This window comes from Sus scrofa, chromosome X (genome assembly GCF_054392235.1).
Source record: "Sus scrofa isolate SSC_HxYL_T2T_F1_AM1 chromosome X, Sscrofa_HxYL_maternal_Yorkshire_Landrace_v2.0, whole genome shotgun sequence".
NCBI classification, from domain to species: Eukaryota; Metazoa; Chordata; class Mammalia; order Artiodactyla; family Suidae; genus Sus; species Sus scrofa.
Window position 1 is genome coordinate 53,084,681 of NC_139401.1, and position 24,048 is coordinate 53,108,728.

Genomic DNA, 24,048 nt, shown 5'->3' on the forward strand with positions numbered 1-24,048 from the left:
GGTCAGAGGCAGGCAGGTCCCAAGCGGGTCCAGATGTCATTGGCCCCTTCTGTACAGCGGGGTCGTGCCAGGAGTCACCAGGGTCCGGAAGAGGCCGCTGGGGGCATCTCTGCTTGGGAGCCTGAGCACTCCTTTGTGCCCAGGGCTGCGACGTTTTGGAATGGCAGGGCTCACACAGGTGGGTCTCGGGGAGGGCCGCTTGGCCTGGTAGGCATTGGTTCACAAGTCAGCCCCATCAGGGTCCTTCTGCCCTCAGGCCTGGGTAGCCAGGCCGTCGGGCGTCAGTTCTCTACCAAGAGCCCGCGAACAGGTCCTGCTCAGGTTTCCCCGACCCCCATGGCATTTTATCCTCGGGGAGAAGGTGAAGCTTAGGAGGCTAAGGGACTAGGGGAGGTGGAGGGAGGGTGGGGCTTGATGTGTGGGGAGGCGGGGGTCAAGTGGCAGAAGGGAGCTTGGGGGTTTGGTCTGATGTGTCCATCGCTCTGCTTCTCAGCCTAAGTAAGCCCTGACACTAGCCTGGTCTTCACCCGAGGGCTTGACACCTGAGAACTTGGCGTGGAAACTGTGGATCCCCGTCAAACAGTCACGCTCACACATATTCACCCCCACGGCCACCCCCAAACACACGCACAGACACGCACGCGTGAGCGCGTGAGCGCGCGCCCGCGCGGGCACACACACACACACAGACACACACACACACACACACACACACACACACACAGAGGCAGGCACACATGCACACATCTGAGAAACCACTTCTGAGGAACCACTGAACAGCTTAAGGGAATGCTGAGTATCCAGCCACACCCACTCCAAAGGAGGGCTCAGGGCCCTTTTGCAGGGCAGATTGGGAGGTGTGGGCAGAAGAGAAATGCGCAAGCTAAACACCGAGAGTTATGTTTTGTTCGGAGACCTCTGTGAGCCCTCTGTGAGCCCTCTGTGAGGACTATAGCCACGGTGACAGCCCCTCAGATAGCTCCGAGGGTACGTCCCGAAGAGGAAAGGGAGGAAGGCGCCAGGACTTTCTTTTGAGAAAAAGAGAAAGGAGGGAAATGCTGTCTTGGATCATCCAAAGATTAGAGCTCATGCAACCAAAACCAAAACCAACCAACCAAACAAAATGGGGGACATCCCCAGGCAGTGACTTGAGGGCTTTTCTCTGTATGGGATGGCTCAGGACTAGGGCCCCTTGACATCACTCCTAGATTGGCACCTTAACCCTCCAGGGCCAGCGTCCTGCTTGTCTCCATCCTGAATTCCCCTCCGGATGCAGCTTTGGGGGCAGCCGCAGTGGCTGGTGGCTAATGGCCGGGCCACCACCTTTGTGCACAGTAAAGGCAGGCAACCTTTTGTGGTTGTTCTCTGGCCTTGGTTGGTTGGTTTGGTCGGCGGATGGAAAGGAAAGCAGTGGTGACCCTGCCTTGAGTGTCTGAGGGCATCACGCCCATGCCAGCCAGTGCCTCGCAAAGACAGCAATGGGGGAGGGAGGGGAGCCTGAGGGTCTTTAGTGTTTCCCCTGTAAGCGGTTCCTTTCTTTGCTCCCTTAAGGTCTTCCTAGGAGTGCGGACCGGAAGGAAGGGAGCTCCGAGGAATGGAAACCCACCCCACCCCTCGCACCCCGCCCCCCGCCCCCCCCACCCCGGCCGGCCCCCCCCCCCCCCCCCCCGGGACCGTCGTGGCCATGGCCGGGATTTGCCACACTGGGTAGTGTCTTAAGGACGCTTAGAATTGAGGAATGGCCTTTTCCCAAGAGCCTTCTTCTCCCCCATGCTCTCCCGGGAAGCAGGCCATCGGTGGGTGGAAGTGGTCGGGAAAATACAAAGAGACAGAAAACAACTCAGGAAAACAAAAGTCACCCCCATCCTGTCAGGTAGGGACCTGAGGTGCCTCTTGCCCAGAAGGTAAACACCAGGGCACCCCTGACACCTAACTTGGGGACAATGCAGGGAGAAAGGAGGGCAGGCATCGGGGACCAGCTAGGCGTGGAATCCCCACTCTTGGCGTCAGGGTTCAGCATCGTTTCACATGACTTGCCGCCTTTCCCTGCATTCTTCTGGTTGCAGAACCCTGGCGCGCGCGCGCATGCGTGCACGCACACATCCCCCCGACCCCCCCCAACCCCCACCCCCGCACACACCCACACACACAGCCTTATAGTCAGGTGAACGGGTCTGCACAGGCACACAGCTTATTCTCTCTGCCAGTGGCACTGGACCCGGGGGGCGGGGGGGGGGTGGGGCGGGGGGAAGAGCGGCCCTACCTTCCTGGCCACCCCGTCCCCCCACCCCACCCCCCGGCCCGGCCCGACCCAGTTCTTCCTCCTTGGCCCATTCTGGTTGTCTTTCCCCTTCCCAGGTGGGCACTACAGCATCGCAAGGCAGGCCTCTCCCTGGCCAGGGTCCAAACCCTTGCCTCAGTGGCTGACGGCTCTGCCTCGGGTGATGGCTCTTCCCCTAGGGGGCCACAGGTTCCAGCTGCCCCCCCTGGGACACAGTGCCCCGGGGATCACCTTCAGGCTTCAGCTCCACCTCAGTTCCACCTTTGCTTTCTTTTCGCTCTGCGCTTTCCGTCCCTTACTTACACTCGCTTCCTGACTTTCAGGCCTTCTGGCGCGGGTGTGCCTCTGTCTAGAAGGCAGGATTGGGCAGGTGCCTGGGAGCAGCGCCCTGGCCAGTACTTTTCCTTTTCCTTCTCCTTTCCTGTGGAAGTGCCGATGACCCGCACGGATCGCAGGAGCAAGGGGGCACTCCCTCCCAACCATCCCTTAATTGCCATCGGAGAGTACCCTCATCCCTTCCCTGTCCTGTCCTGTCCTGTCCTGTCCTGTCCTGTCCTGTCCTGTCCCGTCCCATGAATGTGCCCAGGACAGGACCTGCTCTGCTCGGGGTGTCGTCGGGGCGCGTGGCCCCGCCTCCTCCCCTCTTGCCTTCTCTCTGCACACCCTGCCCCCCACCCCCAGGCAGGTCTACTCTTGGGTCAGAGCCCTTGGTGGCACTCAGGAGGGACCCTCGTGGCAGGGATCTGCCTGCTGGTGTGTCCCCTGGTCTCTAGGCACCTTGTGTCTCCTGGTCAGTCCTGGAAGGCCGCCAAGTCCCAGCGAAGCACCCCTCCGTGCCCTAGGTCCAGGACAGCTTTGGCAGTGCCTTGGCAGTGGTGGTGGAGGTGAGGACATACTGCTTCCCTCGTTTCCTTTCGCTTCCAGTTCTTAGCTGTGTCCCTGGTGTCCTAAGGGTCCTCGTGCCATGGCTGCCCTTTGGTGAAGGGGCACGTCCAAGGGTAGCAGGACAGAGTACCGAGGTTCAGGGTCCACGCTTCCCCTGAATTCCCCAGGGGTGGAGATCATCCTCAGCCTCCAAAACCACCAGGAAACCGACCACAAACAAAACCAGCCGTGATCCAGGAGTTACTTTGCAATGAAAGAGCATCGGGAACTCAAGACTTGCCAAAATAATCTCTTGAAGTTCCATTCCTGGCAGTTGTTATCCTTATGGAAGCACTTAAAGTCCAGACTTGAGCCAGTAGGAGCTTCCTGCAGGCGTGCCCTGCTTCCTTTTGGCCTGAAGGGAACAATAGAGATTTCACTGGATCCATACAACCTGTCACCTCCATTTGCCCAAGCCCTGGCAGGCCGGCACTGGCCTTTGCTCACAGGACCAGGCACTCAAGCACCCATCCCCACACCCAAAGGCACAGGCACACCGGGATAGGGATATCCATGGTCACCCAGGCACACAGGAGGGCAAGCACCATATATGGCTTTGAGCATGTCCAGCACCCAACACACACCCACACACACCCACACCCGCACACGCACACGCACACGCACACGCACACAGAGACACATGCTCTCACCCCCAGCCCAGTCTTTCACAGGCCATACCCTCACACAACCGCAAACACACTGATACACACTGCTGTGTGTGCTTTCATATGTACACTCACACCTCATCCCACCACCAACCCTCCCACCCCCCAGCTCCAACCCCAAGACCCACCTTGCTCCCACCCCACCCCCCCGCCCGCGCCCGCGCCCGCGCCCCCGCCGCCCCGTCCCCCACACAGGCGCACACAGAGAATGCCTGAAACATACGTTCCCGGGAGGGCTCTGCGCAAGGGACAGGGAGCCATTCTGTGTCTCCTGAGCTGGTGGTCTGTCAGCAGGTCCGCCGGGCTACAGTGTAAACTTGGGGCCTCCCTTGTTTAGGCAGAGAAAGAAACGGGGGTCTCCGAGTCCCGAGTCCCATTCATCAGAGTCTGTGCCCTTCCTCTCCAGCATCCTGGCCCTGGGTGGGGCCTTGTGCCTTGGCGAGGTTTGGTGGCCTTTGCAGGGTTCCTGTGTGAGAGCAAGGCCAGCCTGTGTTGCCTCGGGCTTTGGGTAGCCCTTTACAGGGGAGCCTCCGGGGCGGGGTGGGGGTGGGGGGTGGGAGCCCTGTGGCTGCAGGTTGGGCCAGCCGTTTCTGGCTGCTTTGTTGGGGGGCCAGCCCAAGGTGGTGAGCTCCAGGCCTTGGTAGGAAGCAGAGCCCGGCCAAAAAAGTCCCTGGCAAGACAGAGCAGAGCGTTGGGCCACCCGAATGGTGGCTGCCACCTTGTCCGAGGCAGGTCCCCTGATTTAATCCCTGGGACAGAGAGAGTCACCCAGGCCTGTGGGTGTGTCCTTGGCCTTTTGCTTCTCTCCCAGAGCTGGAGCTAGGAAAAATGGGGTTGGAGCAAAGAAGGGGAAAGGCCTGCAGGGGGTCCCGCCTCCTGGTCAGCAGTCGTTCTGCCCAGTGCATTTGGTGAGCGGCATGGGTCCAGGTGGCTGGTTCCTTTCCTTTTCTGTGCTTCTTCCTGGGACTGTCTGTGTCAGTTGCGTTTTGCTTTTGCTTTCACCCTGGTAGGGCAGGAGGCTCCAGGCCCTGGGGGCGGGTGTTGGAGGGGGAGGGGGGGGTAAGCATTTGGTTGGCATTGGTGGAGCCATACTGCCATCAAGCGGAGATAGTTTCTGTCAGAGCCGGTTAGCAGGGCCCAAGGCAGAGGCCCTCCGGGAGGGGGAGAGAGAGAGAGAGAGACAGAGACAGAGACAGAGACAGAGGGGGGGGGGCTGTGCTGTGCCCAGTGCGGGCGGGGTGGTCCGGAGGGTGCAGCGGGTGCACAGGGGCGAAGGGCCCCTGGCTGTCCCTCCGCCTGTGTGCCCCACGGGAGAGTGGGCCCGAGGCCCACAGCTGGAGAAGGCCCTCAGAAACCCCAGAGGCCGCCCAAGATGGCTACCGCGGGGAGCAGTGCCAGGGGCGGGCAAATGGCCCTGGTCCCAGAACTCCTAAGGGCCTGGGCTCCAGGTGGGGAAAGGGGACCCCTGACGCCGGTGTGCCCCGAGGCAGGGCGCCCCGCTACGCTACTCCGCTCCGCAGCAGGGACACCAGAGGAAACGGGGTGGAATTCCTCTGGGCCCACCCCAAAATGGCTGACAAACGGGAAGCTCAGCTGTCTGGGCTGCTCTGCCTAGGGGCTGCCGGCTTGTGTCCAGGGCTCCTGGAGCTCCTGCCTCCCCCAGCGGGTCCTGCTGGCAGGCCAAGGCCCTCAGGGCCTCCGACGGCCCCGACCGACCGGCCTCGGTGCCCAGCTCCCCTGCAGGGGGAACCTGGGGCTTGAGCACAGCCCGGTCAGCCCAGCACAGCCTTGCTGCTCTCTGTGCCTGGCAGAAGCCAGGCTGCTGCCTGGCCTTTTCCCATACACTTTCCGCTGGATGGCACTGTGGCTCCAGAAATGGCAGTCACCCCTTCCCCTGCCCCCACCAAGCCTTCCTCTCCTTCCTTTGGCAGCCTGACAGAGGAGGGGGTGGGGTGCAGGTGGAGACACCATCCTTTCACCCTCTCCTCCTCCTCCTCCTCTTCTCTTCTTCCCACCACCACCGCCACCGCCACCACTGCCACCACCGCCATCATCACTGTCATCCATAGCAACAATAGCAGCGGCAGCGGCAGCGGCAGCGGCAGCGGCAGCGGCAGCAGCATCCGTATGCCAATATCCTCATCACCAGCAATAGTCCAGCCCGCAGAACAGCCAGGCCACCTTCGGCAGGGCCCCTCACCAACTTGGCCACTCTGGGCCAACCCTGCAAGGGTAGCTAGGCCGTTCTTGACTCTGTTCAGGCTCTGCTTCACTGTGAACACAGACAGCCTTGCAGAGATGCCACCACTGGGCTTGCAGATTCCTCTTGGTATGTAGCTTCAGACTCCTCCTGGCCCCTGGCTTGTCTGTACCATACCCCTTCCCAGGCAGCAACCTTGCTTCTCCTGAGGTTGCGTGCATGCTTCAGGGGGCCAAAGGCGGCTGGGTCAGAGGCAGGCAGGTCCCAAGCGGGTCCAGATGTCATTGGCCCCTTCTGTACAGCGGGGTCGTGCCAGGAGTCACCAGGGTCCGGAAGAGGCCGCTGGGGGCATCTCTGCTTGGGAGCCTGAGCACTCCTTTGTGCCCAGGGCTGCGACGTTTTGGAATGGCAGGGCTCACACAGGTGGGTCTCGGGGAGGGCCGCTTGGCCTGGTAGGCATTGGTTCACAAGTCAGCCCCATCAGGGTCCTTCTGCCCTCAGGCCTGGGTAGCCAGGCCGTCGGGCGTCAGTTCTCTACCAAGAGCCCGCGAACAGGTCCTGCTCAGGTTTCCCCGACCCCCATGGCATTTTATCCTCGGGGAGAAGGTGAAGCTTAGGAGGCTAAGGGACTAGGGGAGGTGGAGGGAGGGTGGGGCTTGATGTGTGGGGAGGCGGGGGTCAAGTGGCAGAAGGGAGCTTGGGGGTTTGGTCTGATGTGTCCATCGCTCTGCTTCTCAGCCTAAGTAAGCCCTGACACTAGCCTGGTCTTCACCCGAGGGCTTGACACCTGAGAACTTGGCGTGGAAACTGTGGATCCCCGTCAAACAGTCACGCTCACACATATTCACCCCCACGGCCACCCCCAAACACACGCACAGACACGCACGCGTGAGCGCGTGAGCGCGCGCCCGCGCGGGCACACACACACACACAGACACACACACACACACACACACACACACACACACACACAGAGGCAGGCACACATGCACACATCTGAGAAACCACTTCTGAGGAACCACTGAACAGCTTAAGGGAATGCTGAGTATCCAGCCACACCCACTCCAAAGGAGGGCTCAGGGCCCTTTTGCAGGGCAGATTGGGAGGTGTGGGCAGAAGAGAAATGCGCAAGCTAAACACCGAGAGTTATGTTTTGTTCGGAGACCTCTGTGAGCCCTCTGTGAGCCCTCTGTGAGGACTATAGCCACGGTGACAGCCCCTCAGATAGCTCCGAGGGTACGTCCCGAAGAGGAAAGGGAGGAAGGCGCCAGGACTTTCTTTTGAGAAAAAGAGAAAGGAGGGAAATGCTGTCTTGGATCATCCAAAGATTAGAGCTCATGCAACCAAAACCAAAACCAACCAACCAAACAAAATGGGGGACATCCCCAGGCAGTGACTTGAGGGCTTTTCTCTGTATGGGATGGCTCAGGACTAGGGCCCCTTGACATCACTCCTAGATTGGCACCTTAACCCTCCAGGGCCAGCGTCCTGCTTGTCTCCATCCTGAATTCCCCTCCGGATGCAGCTTTGGGGGCAGCCGCAGTGGCTGGTGGCTAATGGCCGGGCCACCACCTTTGTGCACAGTAAAGGCAGGCAACCTTTTGTGGTTGTTCTCTGGCCTTGGTTGGTTGGTTTGGTCGGCGGATGGAAAGGAAAGCAGTGGTGACCCTGCCTTGAGTGTCTGAGGGCATCACGCCCATGCCAGCCAGTGCCTCGCAAAGACAGCAATGGGGGAGGGAGGGGAGCCTGAGGGTCTTTAGTGTTTCCCCTGTAAGCGGTTCCTTTCTTTGCTCCCTTAAGGTCTTCCTAGGAGTGCGGACCGGAAGGAAGGGAGCTCCGAGGAATGGAAACCCACCCCACCCCTCGCACCCCGCCCCCCGCCCCCCCCACCCCGGCCGGCCCCCCCCCCCCCCCCCCCCCGGGACCGTCGTGGCCATGGCCGGGATTTGCCACACTGGGTAGTGTCTTAAGGACGCTTAGAATTGAGGAATGGCCTTTTCCCAAGAGCCTTCTTCTCCCCCATGCTCTCCCGGGAAGCAGGCCATCGGTGGGTGGAAGTGGTCGGGAAAATACAAAGAGACAGAAAACAACTCAGGAAAACAAAAGTCACCCCCATCCTGTCAGGTAGGGACCTGAGGTGCCTCTTGCCCAGAAGGTAAACACCAGGGCACCCCTGACACCTAACTTGGGGACAATGCAGGGAGAAAGGAGGGCAGGCATCGGGGACCAGCTAGGCGTGGAATCCCCACTCTTGGCGTCAGGGTTCAGCATCGTTTCACATGACTTGCCGCCTTTCCCTGCATTCTTCTGGTTGCAGAACCCTGGCGCGCGCGCGCATGCGTGCACGCACACATCCCCCCGACCCCCCCCAACCCCCACCCCCGCACACACCCACACACACAGCCTTATAGTCAGGTGAACGGGTCTGCACAGGCACACAGCTTATTCTCTCTGCCAGTGGCACTGGACCCGGGGGGGCGGGGGGGGGTGGGGCGGGGGGAAGAGCGGCCCTACCTTCCTGGCCACCCCGTCCCCCCACCCCACCCCCCGGCCCGGCCCGACCCAGTTCTTCCTCCTTGGCCCATTCTGGTTGTCTTTCCCCTTCCCAGGTGGGCACTACAGCATCGCAAGGCAGGCCTCTCCCTGGCCAGGGTCCAAACCCTTGCCTCAGTGGCTGACGGCTCTGCCTCGGGTGATGGCTCTTCCCCTAGGGGGCCACAGGTTCCAGCTGCCCCCCCTGGGACACAGTGCCCCGGGGATCACCTTCAGGCTTCAGCTCCACCTCAGTTCCACCTTTGCTTTCTTTTCGCTCTGCGCTTTCCGTCCCTTACTTACACTCGCTTCCTGACTTTCAGGCCTTCTGGCGCGGGTGTGCCTCTGTCTAGAAGGCAGGATTGGGCAGGTGCCTGGGAGCAGCGCCCTGGCCAGTACTTTTCCTTTTCCTTCTCCTTTCCTGTGGAAGTGCCGATGACCCGCACGGATCGCAGGAGCAAGGGGGCACTCCCTCCCAACCATCCCTTAATTGCCATCGGAGAGTACCCTCATCCCTTCCCTGTCCTGTCCTGTCCTGTCCTGTCCTGTCCTGTCCTGTCCCGTCCCATGAATGTGCCCAGGACAGGACCTGCTCTGCTCGGGGTGTCGTCGGGGCGCGTGGCCCCGCCTCCTCCCCTCTTGCCTTCTCTCTGCACACCCTGCCCCCCACCCCCAGGCAGGTCTACTCTTGGGTCAGAGCCCTTGGTGGCACTCAGGAGGGACCCTCGTGGCAGGGATCTGCCTGCTGGTGTGTCCCCTGGTCTCTAGGCACCTTGTGTCTCCTGGTCAGTCCTGGAAGGCCGCCAAGTCCCAGCGAAGCACCCCTCCGTGCCCTAGGTCCAGGACAGCTTTGGCAGTGCCTTGGCAGTGGTGGTGGAGGTGAGGACATACTGCTTCCCTCGTTTCCTTTCGCTTCCAGTTCTTAGCTGTGTCCCTGGTGTCCTAAGGGTCCTCGTGCCATGGCTGCCCTTTGGTGAAGTGAAAAGCCCGCGTTTCTCTTGTAGGTTTATCACTTTGTATTCAAACTGTCTCCTCCATTTCCTTAGGCATTATCAGGGTCATTTTTATATGGTTAGCATTTGGCATTCCATCACCCCCACCTATGTTCATATCTTTGTGCTTTGCTTTTTAACCTTTTCAATTTCATAAATCTTCCAGTGACAAATTGAAGTTTTCTTATTCCATATTTTGATATATTCAGCTTTATTTATTTATGTGTTTATTTTTTATAATTTGTTTTTTTACTCCATTGAATTCATCACATCTGTAGTTGTATAATGATCATAACAATCCAGTTTCACAGGATTTCTATCCCATAACCCAAGTACATCCTCCCACCCCACAAACTATCTCCACTAGAGACCATAAGTGTTTCAGTGTCTGTGAGTCAGCATCTGTCCTGCAATAAGTTCAGTCTGTCCTTTTTTCATATTCCACATGTCAGTGAAATCATTTGATGTTGGTGTCTCATTGTATGGCTTACTTCACTTAACATGATTTTTTCTAGGTCCATCCATGTTGCAAAAAATGCTGGTACTATGTTCTTTTTAATGGCTGAGTCATATTCCATTGTGTGTATGTACCATACCTTCTTGATCCACCCTCTGTTGATGGACATTTAGGTTGTTTCTATATCTTGGCTATTGCAAACCGTGTTGCAATGAACATTGGAGTACATGTGTCTTTGCGAGTTGTGGTTTTCTCTGGATAGATGCCCAGGAGTGGGATTGCTGGATCAAATGGTAACTCTATTTTTAGTTTTCTCATGCATCTCCCTACAGCTTTCCACAGTGGTTGCACCAATTTACAATCCCAACAGTGTAGTAGTGTTCCTTTTTCTCCACACCCTCTCCAGGACTTATTGTGTGTAGACTTTTTGATGATGGCCATCTGGCTGGTATAAGGTGGTACCTCAGAGAGGTTTTGATTTGCATTTCTCTAATAATGAGTGATGTTGAACATCTTTTCATGTGTTTCTCGTCCATCTGGATATATACAGCTTTTGATATCAGAAAATGGTTCCAGTTAGATCCTGATATAATTTATGTTTCTCTGTTTTTTTACATAACGTAAAACCAAAGTCCAGCACCAAGAATTTCTCTGGTTAGTGTGATCAGAAAAAAAAAAATCCTATTTTTTTTTGTGTCTTCTTGTAGTTTTTGTTATTTGTTTTTTCCCCTAGCATATGTCTTTTCTAAGGAAAGCTGCATGTACACTTGAAAAGACTGTGCATCTTGTTTTTTCAAATGGAATATCTTGTAGATATCTGTTAAGTTAAACTGGTTTATTATTTCATTATGACCCGTGTTGCCTTATTGTGTTTTTTTTGGTTTGGTATCTGTACATTTATGTGTGTTGTCATAGTCTCCTAGTGTTATTTTATTATTTACTACTGTATTATGGTCACTTTTCCCTTTACTCTTCTAATATTCGCTTCATATATTTTGATGGTCATGTATTGGATTAATATATGTTAACAAGTATATTTTCGTCCTTTGTATTGATCTCTTTATTATTATATAATGCCCTTCTTTGTCTTTTGTAGTAGACTTTATTTCAAAGTATTTTGTGCCTGATATTAGTATTGCTATCCTTGCAATGCTACCCTTGACATTTCCGTTTGGATGAAATATATTTTCCCCTTCTTTCACTTTCAGTCTGTGTATGTCTTTAGTTCTGTCATGAGTGTTTTGTAACAGCATACACATGAGTCTTGTTTTTATATCCAATTAGGCATCAGATGACTTTTGATTGGAGCATACAGTTCATTGACATTTAAAGTCCCTATTGATAGGTATGTATTTATTTCCATTTTATAACATATTTTCTGTTTTTTTTTGTAGTTTCTCCCTGTGCTTTTGTTCTTTTAGTTTCTTATCTTGTAGTTTTATGATTTCATTTAGTGAAAGTTATGTGTTCCTTTATCTCTTGTTTTTGTGTATCTATTGTAGCTTTTTTAAAAATGATTTTTATTTTTTCCATTATAGCTGATTTACAGTGTTCTGTCAATTTTCTACTATACAGCAAAGTGATCCAGTAACACATACATATGTACATTCTTCGTCTCGCATTATCATGCTTCATCATAAGTGACTAGATATAGTTCCCAGTGCTATACAGCAGGATCTCATTGCTTATCCATTCCAAAGGCAATAGTTGGCATCCATTAACCCCAAATTCCCAGTCTATCCCAATCCTGCCCCCTCTCCCTTGGCAACCACAAGTCTGTTCTCCAAGTCCATGATTTTCTTTTCTGTGGAAAGTTTCACTTTTGTCATATATTAGATTCCAGATAGGTGATATTATGTGGTATTTGTCTTTCTCTTTTTAACTTACTTCACTCAGGATGAGAGTCTCTAGTTCCATCCATGTTCCTGAAAATGGCATTATTTTGTTCTTTTTTTATGGCCGAGTAGTATTCTATTGTGTATATACACCACATCTTCTTAATCCACTCATTTGTCAATGGACATTTGGGTTGTTTCCATGTCTTGGCTATTGTGAATAGTGCTACAGTGAACATACAGGTGCAGGTGTCTTTTTCAAGGAAAGTTTTGTCAGGATATATGCCCAAGAATGGTATTGCTGGGCCATATGGTAATTCTATATTTAGTTTTCTAAAGTACCTCCATACTGCTTTCCATAGTGGGTGTACCAGTTTACATTCCCACCAAAAGTGTAGGAGGGTTCCCTTTTCTCCACACCCTCTCTAGCATTTGTTATTATTATAGGTTTTTGATTTATGGTTACCATATACTTTATATGTCTTGACCTATAACTATGTCTACTTGTTTTAAATATGTATTCCTTTAAGTTCAAACACATACTAAAAAAGCTACATTTCTATTTTCTTCCCCCACACTTTGTGTTTTGATGTTATATTTTATATCTTCATGTTTATCCCATTATTCAGTATTGTGGTTGTATTTGGTTTTAATTTTTTTTTTGGTCTTTTAGTCTTCATATTAGCTTATTTAAGTGGTTTAATCTCAGCCTTTACCAGTTATTTGCTTTTACTACTGAGATTTTTACATTTCTAGAGATGTTATTTTCTTTTCTTTTCCACTTAAGTGAATACCCTTTAACATCTTTGTAGGATAGGTTTAGTACAGATGAACTCTTATTTTCTGCTTTTCTGAGTTGTCTTTTCTTCAATTCTAAATGATAAGCTTGCTGGGTAGAGAATCCTAGGTTGCAGCTTTTTCCTTGTAGTTCTTTAAATATACCATGCCACTCCTTTTCCCTTTCTTTCTTTTCTTTCTTTTCTTTCTTTCTTTCTTTCTTTCTTTCTTTCTTTCTTTCTTTCTTTCTTTCTTTCTTTCTTTCTTTCTTTCTTTCTTTTTCTTTCTTCTTTTTCTTTCCTCATCACCATTTTGTTGTTTAAAATTTTTTAAAATCAGAATATAGTTGATTTACAAAGTTGCATTAATTTCAGTCTTACAGCAAAGTAAATCAATATACATATACATATATCCATTCCTTTTCAGATTCTTTTCTCATATGAGTTATTACACAGTATGGAGTAAATTTCCCTGTGCTATACAGTAGGTCCTTGATACCCATCTATTTTATACAGAGTAGTGAGTATATATCAATCTCAACGCCCTAATTTATACCACCCCATATTTTTCCCTTTGCTAAACCTAAGTTTGGTTTCAAAATCTTTGAGTCTGTTACTGTTTTGTAAGTAACTGTTTTTTTACTTTTAAAAGTTTTATTGAAATACAGTTGATTTTCAATATTGTGAAAATTTCTGCTGTACAACAAAGTGTTTCAGTTATACACGTACACACATCCATTCTCTTTCAGATGCTTTCCCCACATAGATTATCAGAGAAAATTGGGTAGAGTTTTCTGTGCTATACAGCAGGTCACCGTTTGCCGATCATTCCACATACTTCAGTGTGCATATGCCAATCCCAAACCCCCAGTCCATCCCCCCCCAATCTGTTCCCTTTGATAATTGTAAGTTTGTTTTCAAATTCTGTCTTTTCATGTTTTGCAAATAAGTCCATTTCTATCCTTTTTAGATTAAAGTTTCCACATATAAGTGATATTTTATGATGTTTGTCTTTCACTGACTAATTTTCATTTTGTATGACAATCTCTAAGTCCAGTCATGTTGCCACAAAATAGCACTAGTTCATTCTTCTCTATGGCTAATACTCCATTTTATATTTATACCACAGCTTCTTTATCCATCCCTCTGCTGATGGACATTTTGGTTTCTTCCATGTCTTGGATATTTTCTTTATTTTTTATTTTATTTTTTTTTTGTCTTTTTGCCTTTTCTAGTGCTGCTCCTGCCGCATATGGAGGTTCCCAGGCTAGGGGTCTAATCGGAGCTATAGCCACTGGCCTACGCCAGAGCCACAGAGAAATGCGGGATCCAAGCCGCATCTGCAACCTACACCACAGCTAACAACAATGCCAGGTCCTTAACCCACTGAGTAAGGGCAGGGATCAAACCCACAACCTCATGGTTCCTAGTTGGATTCATTAACCACTGCGCCACGATGGGAACTCCAGTCTTGGATATATATATATATTTTTTTTTTCAAGGATTTGGGCCTATTTATTTATTTATTTATTTATTATTATTTTTTTATTATTTTTTATGTTGGAGAATGTCCTAGTTCTTTATTTTTTATATAATTTTTTATTTTCCCAATGTACAGCAAGGGGGTTAGGTTATCCTTACATGTATACATTACAATTACATTTTTTCCACCACCCTTTGTTCTGTTGTAACATGAGTATCTACACTAAGTTCTCAATGCTACTCAGCAGGATCTCCTTGTAAATCTATTCTAAGTTGTGTCTGATAAGCCCAAGCTCCCGATCCCTCCCACTCCCTCCCCCTCCCATCAGGCAGCCACAAGTCTCTTCTCCAAGTCCATGATTTTCTTTTCTGAGGAGGTGTTCATTTGTGCTGGATATTAGATTCCAGTTATAAGTGATATCATATAGTATCTGTCTTTGTCTTTCTGGCTCATTTCACTCAGGATGAGAGTCTCTAGTTCCATCCATGTTGCTGCAAATGGCATTATGTCATTCTTTTTATGGCTGAGTAGTATTCCATTGTGTATGTATACACCACATCTTCCAAATCCCATCATCTGTTGATGGACATTTGGGTTGTTTCCATGTCCTGGCTATTGTGAATAGGGCTGCAATGAACATGTGGGTGCATGTGTCTCTTTTAAGTAGAGTTTTGTCCGGATAGATGCCCAAGAGTGGGATTGCAGGGTCATATGGAAGTTCTATGTGTAGATTTCTAAGGTATCTCCAAACTGTTCTCCATAGTGGCTGTACCAGTTGACATTCCCACCAGCAGTGCAGGAGGGTTCCCTTTTCTCCACAGCCCCTCCAGCACTTGTTATCTGTGGACTCATTAATGGCGGCCATTCTGACTGGTGTGAGGTGGTATCTCATGGTAGTTTTGATTTGCATTTCCCCTTTTTTTTTATTATTATTTTTCCACTGTACAGCAAGGGGGTCAGGTCATCCTTAGATGTATACATTGCAGTTACAGTTTTTCCCCCCACCCTTTCTTCTGTTGCAACATGAGTATCTAGACATAGTTCTCAATGCTATTCAGCAGGATCTCCTTATAAATCTATTCTAGGTTGTGTCTGATAAGCCCAAGCTCCCGATCCCTCCCACTCCCTCCCCCTCCCATCAGGCAACCACAAGTCTCTTCTCCAAGTCCATGATTTTCTTTTCTGAGGAGATGTTCATTTGTGCTGGATATTAGATTCCAGTTATAAGTGATATCATATGGTATTTGTCTTTGTCTTTCTGGCTCATTTCACTCAGCATGAGATTCTCTAGTTCCATCCATGTTGCTGCAAATGGCATTATGTCATCCTTTTTTATGGCTAAGTAGTATTCCATTGTGTATATATACCACCACTTCCGAATCCAATCATCTGTCGATGGACATTTGGGTTGTTTCCATGTCCTGGCTATTGTGAATAGGGCTGCAATGAACATGCGGGTGCATGTGTCTCTTTTAAGTAGAGCATTGTCCGGATAGATGCCCAAGAGTGGGATTGCAGGGTCATATGGAAGTTCTATGTATAGATTTCTAAGGTATCTCCATACTGTTCTCCATAGTGGCTGTACCAGTTGACATTCCCACCAGCAGTGCAGGAGGGTTCCCTTTTCTCCACAGCCCCTCCAGCACTTGTTCTTTGTGGATTTATTAATGATGGCCATTCTGACTGGTGTGAGGTGGTATCTCATGGTAGTTTGGATTTGCATTTCTCTTATAATCAGCGATGTTGAGCATTTTTTCATGTGTTTGTTGGCCATCTGTATATCTTCCTTGGAGAAATGTCTATTCAGGTCTTTTGCCCATTTTTCCATGGATTGATTGGTTTTTTTGCTGTTGAGTTGTATAAGTTGCTTGTATATTCTAGTGATTAAGCCCTTGTCAGTTGCATCATTTGAAACGATTTTCTCCCATTCTGTAAGTTGTCTTTTTGTTTTCTTTTGGGTTTCCTTTGCTGTGCAAAAGCTTTTCAGTTTGATGAGGTCCCATGGGTTTCTTTTTGCTCTAATTTCTATTGCTTTGGGAGACTGACCTGAGAAAATATTCATGAGGTTGATGTCAGAGAGTGTTTTGCCTATGTTTTCTTCTAGGAGTTTGATGGTGTCCTGTCGTATATGTAAGTCTTTCAGCCATTTGGAGTTTCATTTTGTGCATGGTGTGAGGGTGTGTTCTAGTTTCATTGCTTTGCATGTAGCTGTCCAGGTTTCCCAGCAATGCTTGCTGAATAGACTTTCCTTTTCCCATTTGATGTTCTTGCCTCCCTTGTCAAAGATTAATTGACCATAGGTGTCAGGGTTTCCTTCTGGGTTCTCTCTTCTGTTCCATTGGTCTGTCTGTCTGTTTTGGTACCAGTACCACACTGTTTTGATGACTGTGGCTTTGTAGTATTTCTTGAAGTCTGGGAGAGTGATGCCTCCTGCTTGGTTTTTGTTTCTCGGGATTGCTTTGGCGATTCTGGGTCTTTTGTGGTTCCCTATAAATGTTTGGATTGTTTGTTCTAGTTCTGTGAACAATGTCATGGGTAATTTGATAGGGATTGCATTGAATCTGTAGATTGCTTTGGGTAGGGTGTCCATTTTTACAATATTGATTTTTCCAATCCAGGAACATGGAATATCTTTCCATTTCTTTACATCTTCTTTGATTTCTTTGATTAAGGTTTTATAGTTCTCAGCATATAGGTCCTTTACCTCTTAGGTCAGGTGTATTCCGAGGTATTTGATTTTGTGTGGTACAATTTTAAAAGGTATCGTATTTTTGTATTCCTTTTCTAATGTTTCATTGCTGGTATACAGAAATGCAACTGACTTCTGAATGTTAATCTTATATCCTGCCACTTTGCTGAATTTATTAATCAGTTCAAGGAGTTTTGGGGTTGAGTCCTTAGGGTTTTCTAGGTATAGTATCATGTCATCTGCATACAGTGACAGTTTCATCTCTTCTCTTCCTATATGGATGCCTTTTATTTCTTTTGTTTTTCTAATTGCTGTGGCTAAGACTTCCAAAACTATGTTGAAGAGCAGTGGTGAGAGTGGGCATCCCTGTCTTGTTCCAGATATGAGTGAGAAGGCTTTCAGTTTTTCTCCATTGAGGATTATATTTGCTGTGGGTTTATCATAAATGGCTTCGATTATATTCAGGAATGTTCCCTCTATACCCACTTTGGCGAGGGTCTTGATCATGAATGGATGTTGAACTTTGTCAAATGCTTTTTCTGCGTCTATTGAGATGATCATATGATTTTTGACTTTTTTTTGTTAATGTGGTGTATGATGCTGATTGATTTGCATATGTTGAACCATCCTTGTGAACCTGGGATGAACCCAACCTGGTCATGGTGTATAATTTTTTTGGTATGTTGTTGGATTCGGTTGGCTAAGATTTTGTTGAGATTTTTTGCATCTATATTCATCAATGATATTGGGCGATAGTTTTCTTTTTTGGTGGTATCTCTGCCTGGTTTTGGAATGAGGGTGATGGTGGCCTCATAGAATGTCTTTGGGAGTATTCCTTCTTCTTCAACCTTTTGAAAGAGTTTAAGGAGGATGGGCACCAATTCCTCTTTATATGTTTGATAGAATTCACCTGTGAAGCCATCTGGTCCTGGACTTTAATTTGTAGGGAGTGATTTTATGACCTCTTCAATTTCATTTCTAGTGATGGGTCTGTTCAGTTGGTCTGTTTCTGCTTGATTCAGTTTTGGCAGGCTGTAAGATTCTAGAAAATTGTCCATTTCTTCCAGATTGTCAAACGTGTTGCCATACAGTTGTTCATAGTATTCTCTTATGGTTTTTTGTATTTCTGCTGTATCCGTTGTGATTTCTCCTTTTTCATTTCTAATTTTGGCGATTTGGGTTCTTTCTCTCCTCTTTTTAGTGAGTCTGGCCAGGGGTTTGTCAATTTTGTTCACCTTTTCAAAGATCCAGCTCTTGGTTTTATTAATTTTCTCTATTGTTTTTTGAGTCTCTATTTTATTGATTTCTTCTTTGATCTTTATAATTTCCTTCCTTCTGCTGACTTTAGGACTTTTTTGTTCTTCTTTTTCTAATTCGTTTAGGTGGAGGGTTAAGTTGTCCATTTGGGATCTTTCTTCTTTTTTGAGAAAGGCCTGGATTGCTATAAATTTCCCTCTGAGCACTGCTTTCGCAGCATCCCATAGATTTTGAGAGGTTGTGTCTTCATTATCATTTGTTTCAAGGTAGTTTTTAATTTCCTTCTTGATTTCCTCATTGACCCATTGGTTTTTTAGTAGCATGTTGTTGAGTCTCCATGGAGTAGGTTTTTTCTCTTTCCTTTTCCCATGGTTGATTTCTAATTTCATGGCATTGTGGTCAGAGAAGATACTTGAGATAATTTCTACGCTCCTAAATTTATTGAGGTTAGCTTTGTGTCCCAATATGTGGTCGATTCTTGAGAATGTTCCATGAGCATTTGAGAAGAATGTGTATTCTGCTTTTTTTGGATGTAGTGTCCTGAAGATATCAATTAAGTCTAACTTTTCTATTGTTTCCTTTAGGATCTCTGTTGCTTTATTGGTTTTCTGTCTAGAGGATCTGTCCATTGATGTGAGGGGGGTATTTAGGTCTCCTATTATGATTGTATTCTCATCAATATCTCCCTTTATGTCTGTCAATATTTGCTGTATGTATCTGGGTGCTCCTATATTTGGGGCATATATGTTGATGATAGTAACATCCTCTCCTTGGATGGATCCCGTAATCGCTAAGTAGTGTCCTTCTTTGTCTTTCTTTATGTCTTTTGTTTTAAAGTCTATTTTGTCTGATATGAGCGTTGTGACTCCTGCTTTTCTGTCATGTCTATTGGCGTGAAATATTTTCCCCACCCTTTCACTTTCAATCTATATGTATCTTTTGTCCTAAGGTGAGTTTCTTGTAGGCAGCATATTGAAGGTTTTTGCCTTTTTATCCACTCAGCCACTCTGTGTCTTTTGATTGGGGCATTCAGTCCATTGACATTTAAGGTGACAATTGATAGATGATTATTTATTGCCATTTGATCCTCGTGTTCCAGTTGATTCTATGGTTCTCCATTTTTTTTTTTTTTTGGTTGGATGGTCTCCTGTTATTATCTGCTTGAGTGTTTTTTTTTTTTTTTCATTTTTTGCAAATGCAATATTTGGTTTTGGCTTGTGGTTGCCCTGTTTTTTAAGTATGCTAACCCCTTCCCATAAATGTGTGTTTTAGCCTGATGGTCCTGTAAGTTCAAACACTTCATTACTATATTAAAATTAAGAAGAGAGACATACATACAAACAAAATGGGTTATTTACCTCCTAACATCCCTTGCCCACATTTTATGGTTTTGATGACTCTTTTTTATTTTTTTCTTTTTCATTTTATTTTGTTTGAAGCATGTTCATGATGCTGGCTTATTTGAGTGACTGCTCTCTGATTGCAGTTTCCTCAGTCCTAGTTCTTCCTCTTCTTCTTCTTCTTTTTTTTTTCTTTTCTTTTTTCTTCCCTTTCCTTCCTTTCTTTTTGGTTTAGAGGAGCCCTTTCAATATTTCCTTGAACCTGGGTTTTGTGTTGCTGTATTCTTTAAGTTTTTGTTTGTTGGGAAAAATTTTTATTTCCCCTTCTATTTTAAATGATATTCTTGCTGGATAGAGTATTCTAGGTTGCATATTTTTTCCTTTGAGCACTTTAAATATCTCTTGCCATTCCCTCCTGGCCTGTAGTGTTTCTGTAGAGAAATAAGCTGATATTCTTATGGGGGTTCCCTTGTAGGTAATATTCTGTTTTTCTCTTGCTGCCCTTAGGATCCTCTCTTTATCACTAACTTTTGCCATTTTTATTATGATGTGTCTTGGTGTGGGTCTGTTTGGGTTCAGTTTGTTTGGGGCCCTCTGTGCTTCTTGTATCTTGAATCCAGTATCTTTAGACTTGGGAAGTTTCCAGCAATAATTTCTTCAAATATATTTTCCATTCCCTTATCTTTTTCTACTCCTTCTGGAATTCCTATTATGCGTAGATTGGCCCGCTTTATATTATCCCATAGGTCTCTTATATTGCTTTCCAGTGTTTTGATTCGGTTTTCTGTCTGTTGACCAGATTGAGTGATTTCCATTACTCTATCTTCCATATCACTGATTCGTTCTTCTGCATTATTCATTCTGGTTTTTACTGCCCTTAGTTCAGTTTGCATCTCTGCAAATGAATGTTCTAGTTTTTCTTGGGTCCTCCTTATCTTTCCTAGTTCCTTTCTGAGGGTATCTGCATTACTGTTCCTATCTTCTCTTCATTCCTTCAGTATTTTCAGTATTTCTCTTTTGCACTCCAGGTCTGTCAGACTGCCGAGATCTGTTTCATTGTTCACTGTTTTAGGTGAGTTCTCCTGTTGGTTTGACTGGGGGTGGTTTCTCAGCTTCTTCATCTTGCTTGTTGTTTTCTTTCTCCTGAGGGAGTTGTCCTCTCCGTGATCGGGCAGTGTTTGCCTTGTCACTGCCGTGGAATGTTTCCTGAGGGCTGGTGTTGTTGGTCAATCTTTTTTGAGGCAGTGTGGCTTTTCTGGAGTGTTGATGGGGCTAACAGTGTTTCTTTGAAGCAAAGGAGGACTTCCTGAGGGTAGACAGGACTGAGAGGTCCACACCGCGATGGTAGCAGATTTCACTTGGTCATGCAGAGCTTGCTCTGGTGTTTTTAGGCTGTGGGGTTCTTGCAGGGGGTTGGCGGTGTTGGGCAGCTGCTCTTTAGGGGTGCATCACCCCCTGGGGGCTGGAGCAGCTATCTGGGTCACTGAGAACCTGAGAGGCTCTTCCCTAGGGCAGCCCAACTCAGAAGGACAGCCTGAGAATGTAGGCGGATCTTTTCACAGCCTGGGTGAGCTTGTTGCAGCTTTTCTGGGCTGCAGGGGGTCCTGCCTGCAGCTGGCAGTCCTATGCAGCTGGTCCACTAGAGCATCCCCTGGGGGCTTGGGCGGGTAGCAGGGCCACTGGAAACCGAAGAGGCTCCTCCCTGGGGCAACCCAACTCAGAAAAACCGTCGGAGAATTAGGCCGATCTATTCACAGCCTGGCTAAGCTTGTTCTAGCTTTTCCAGGCTGCAGGGCTTTTCTCGGGGGCTGGTGCTGTTTGGTGCTGCTCTGCGGAAGTGTAGCCCCTCCAAAGGGCAAGCAGGCCTGTGCAGGGACAGCCCCTGCGGTGGTAGGCTTCAGGCAATTGTTGAGGCCAGCCCTCCTGGATGGCAGGCAGCCCCAGGTCCGTGAGAGCGTAGGGCGTGGCGGGGGTGGGGGGAGGGGATGCACTGGGAAGCACAGTTTTCAGCTAGCTAGTGGGCCTGTAAGCTTGCTGTGGCGTGGGGGGTATTCTATGGGGACCCACCCCTTCTTCTCTCCCCTCCCCAGCACGGGCATAGACCAGGCTCTTCTCCCAGGTTCCCTCTGATGTGGCTTTCCCCTTCCCCACCCCTGAAATATTGCTCCTTTCCTCTGCGACAGCTTTGTTTTCTAGTCTCCCAGGCAGTCTCTGCCCTGTCAACTGGTTTCTAGACCTCCCAAGCAGTTTCCGCTCTGCCCCGCCCCCCTAGCCCGGGGACTAATCTCTGGAGCCGAGGTCTCAGTGCCCAGCCCCCACCCAGTTGGCGCCCCCCGGCCCTTTCTCGGGGACTAACCTTCTGCGATGAGGTCTCGGTGCCCAGCCCCCCTCCCAGGCGTCCCCCAGCCCTTTCTCAGGAATTAACCTTCGGAGGCGAGGTCTCGGTGCCCAGCCCCTACCCAGGCGTCCCCCGGCCCCCTCTCGGGGACTAACCTTCGGCGGCGAGGTCTCGGTGCCCAGGCCCCACCCGGCGTTCCCCGGCCCCCTCTCGGGGACTAACCTTCAGAGGCGAAGTCTCGGTGCCCAGCCCCCACCCAGGCGTCTGAATTTTTGGTGACTGTGCCCTTAGTTCAGATGGTCCGTTGGGTTCATGATCGGCTTTTCCGTACTCCAACTTACTGCTACACTCTTCTCTGCATCTGGAGATTCCTCCGGTTCGTTTGATCTTTCGCCCGGTAGGTGACTTTCCAGGGTGCGGGATCCCTTTCTCCTCCGCAGTTCCCTTTCGGGAGCCCCTGTCCCGCTTGGATTCACCTTCTCTCACTCTCCTCTTTTCTCCTGTTCTGCCCAATAATGTCACGATTTCTTGCCGTTATTGGAGTTTAGGTTCCTCTGCCAGCGATTGGTTGCTGTTCTGTGTGAGTCATTTCTTCTGTAGATGTGCTTTTTTTGTTGTGTTTGTGGGAGAGGGCGAGCGTGTCTTCCTACTCCTCCGCCATCTTGTCCTCTCTCCTGCATTTCTCTTATAATCAGCGATGTTGAGCATTTTTTCATGTGTTTGCTGGCCATCTGTATATCTTCTTTGGAGAAATGTCTATTCAGGTCTTTTGCTCATTTTTCCATGGATTGATTGGTTTTTTTGCTGTTGGGTTGTATAAGTTGTTTATATATTCTAGAGATTAAGCCCTTGTCAGTTGCATCATTTGAAACGATTTTCTCCCATTCTGTAAGTTGTCTTTTTGTTTTTGTTTTGGTTTCCTTTGCTGTGCACAAGCTTGTCAGTTTGATGAGGTCCCATGTGTTTCTTTTTGCTCTAGTTTCTATTGCTTTGGGAGACTGACCTGAGAAAATATTCACGATGCTAATGTCAGAGAGTGTTTAGCCTATGTTTTCTTCTAGGAGTTTGATGGTGTCCTGTCGTATATTTAAGTCTTTCAGCCATTTGGAGTTTATTTTTGTGCATGGTGTGAGGGTGTGTTCTAGTTTCATTGCTTTGCATACAGCTGTCCAGGTTTCCCAGCAATGCTTGCTGAATAGACTTTCTTTTTCCCATTTGATGTTCTTGCCTCCCTTGTCAAAGATTAATTGACCATAGGTGTCAGGGTTTATTTCCGGATTCTCTCTTCTGTTCCATTGGTCTGTCTGTCTGTTTTGATACTAGTACCACACTGTTTTGATGACTGTGGCTTTGTAGTATTTCTTGAAGTCTGGGAGAGTGATGCCTCCTGCTTGGTTTTTGTTCCTCAGGATTGCTTTGGCGATTCTGGGTCTTTTGTGGTTCCATATAAATGTTTGGATTGTTTGTTCTAGTTCTGTGAAAAATGTCATGGGTAATTTGATTGGGATTGCATTGAATCTGTAGATTGCTTTGGGTAGGATGGCCATTTTCACAATATTGATTTTTCCAATCCAGGAACATGGAATATCTTTCCATTTCTTTACATCTTCTTTGATTTCTTTGATTAAATTTTTAGAGTTCTCAGCATATAGGTCCTTTACCTCCTTGGTCAGGTGTATTCCGAGGTATTTGATTTTGTGAGGTGCAATTTTAAAAGGTATCGCATTTTTGTATTCCTTTTCTAATATTTCATTGCTGGTATACAGTAATGCAACTGACTTCTGAATATTAATCTTATATCCTGCTACTTTGCTGAATTTATTAATCAGTTCAAGGAGTTTTGGGGTTGAGTCCTTAGGGTTTTCTAGGTATAGTATCATGTCATCTGCATACAGTGACAGTTTGATCTCTTCTCTTCCTATATGGATGCCTTTTATTTCTTTTGTTTGTCGAATTGCTGTGGCTAGGACTTCCAAAACTATGTTGAAGAGCAGTGGTGAGAGTGGGCATCCCTGTCTTGTTCCAGATTTGAGTGGGAAGGCTTTCAGTTTTTCCCCATTGAGGATTATGGCTTTGATGATATTCAGGAATGTTCCCTCTATACCCACTTTGGCGAGGGTCTTGATCATGAATGGATGTTGGACTTTGTCAAATGCTTTTTCTGCGTCTATTGAGATGACCATATGATTTTTTGACTTCTTTTTTTTTGTCTTTTTGTCTTTTGTTGTTGTTGCTACTTCTTAGGCCGCTCCTGTGTCACATGGAGGTTCCCAGGCTAG

General features: G+C 48.2%; 1 protein-coding gene across 2 annotated transcripts in view; it reads left to right on the plus strand.

Annotated features, from left to right (window-relative positions):
* Positions 1-4,682: 4,682 nt before the first annotated feature.
* The window catches only part of LOC110257828 (uncharacterized), a 29,679-nt gene continuing 10,313 nt past the window's right edge, over positions 4,683-24,048 (plus strand). Inside the window, exons 1-2 of one of the 2 annotated variants that reach the window (XR_002340839.2) lie at positions 4,683-4,778; positions 11,336-11,396. Coding sequence is in view for 1 of the 2 variants with exons in the window: in XM_021080578.2 (XP_020936237.2) it covers positions 5,746-6,199 (454 nt within the window). In the remaining variant the exon portion in view is untranslated. Of the gene's footprint in view, positions 4,779-5,615; positions 6,200-11,335; positions 11,397-24,048 lie in introns of those variants that run through there. The other variant, XM_021080578.2, reaches the window with a different exon arrangement.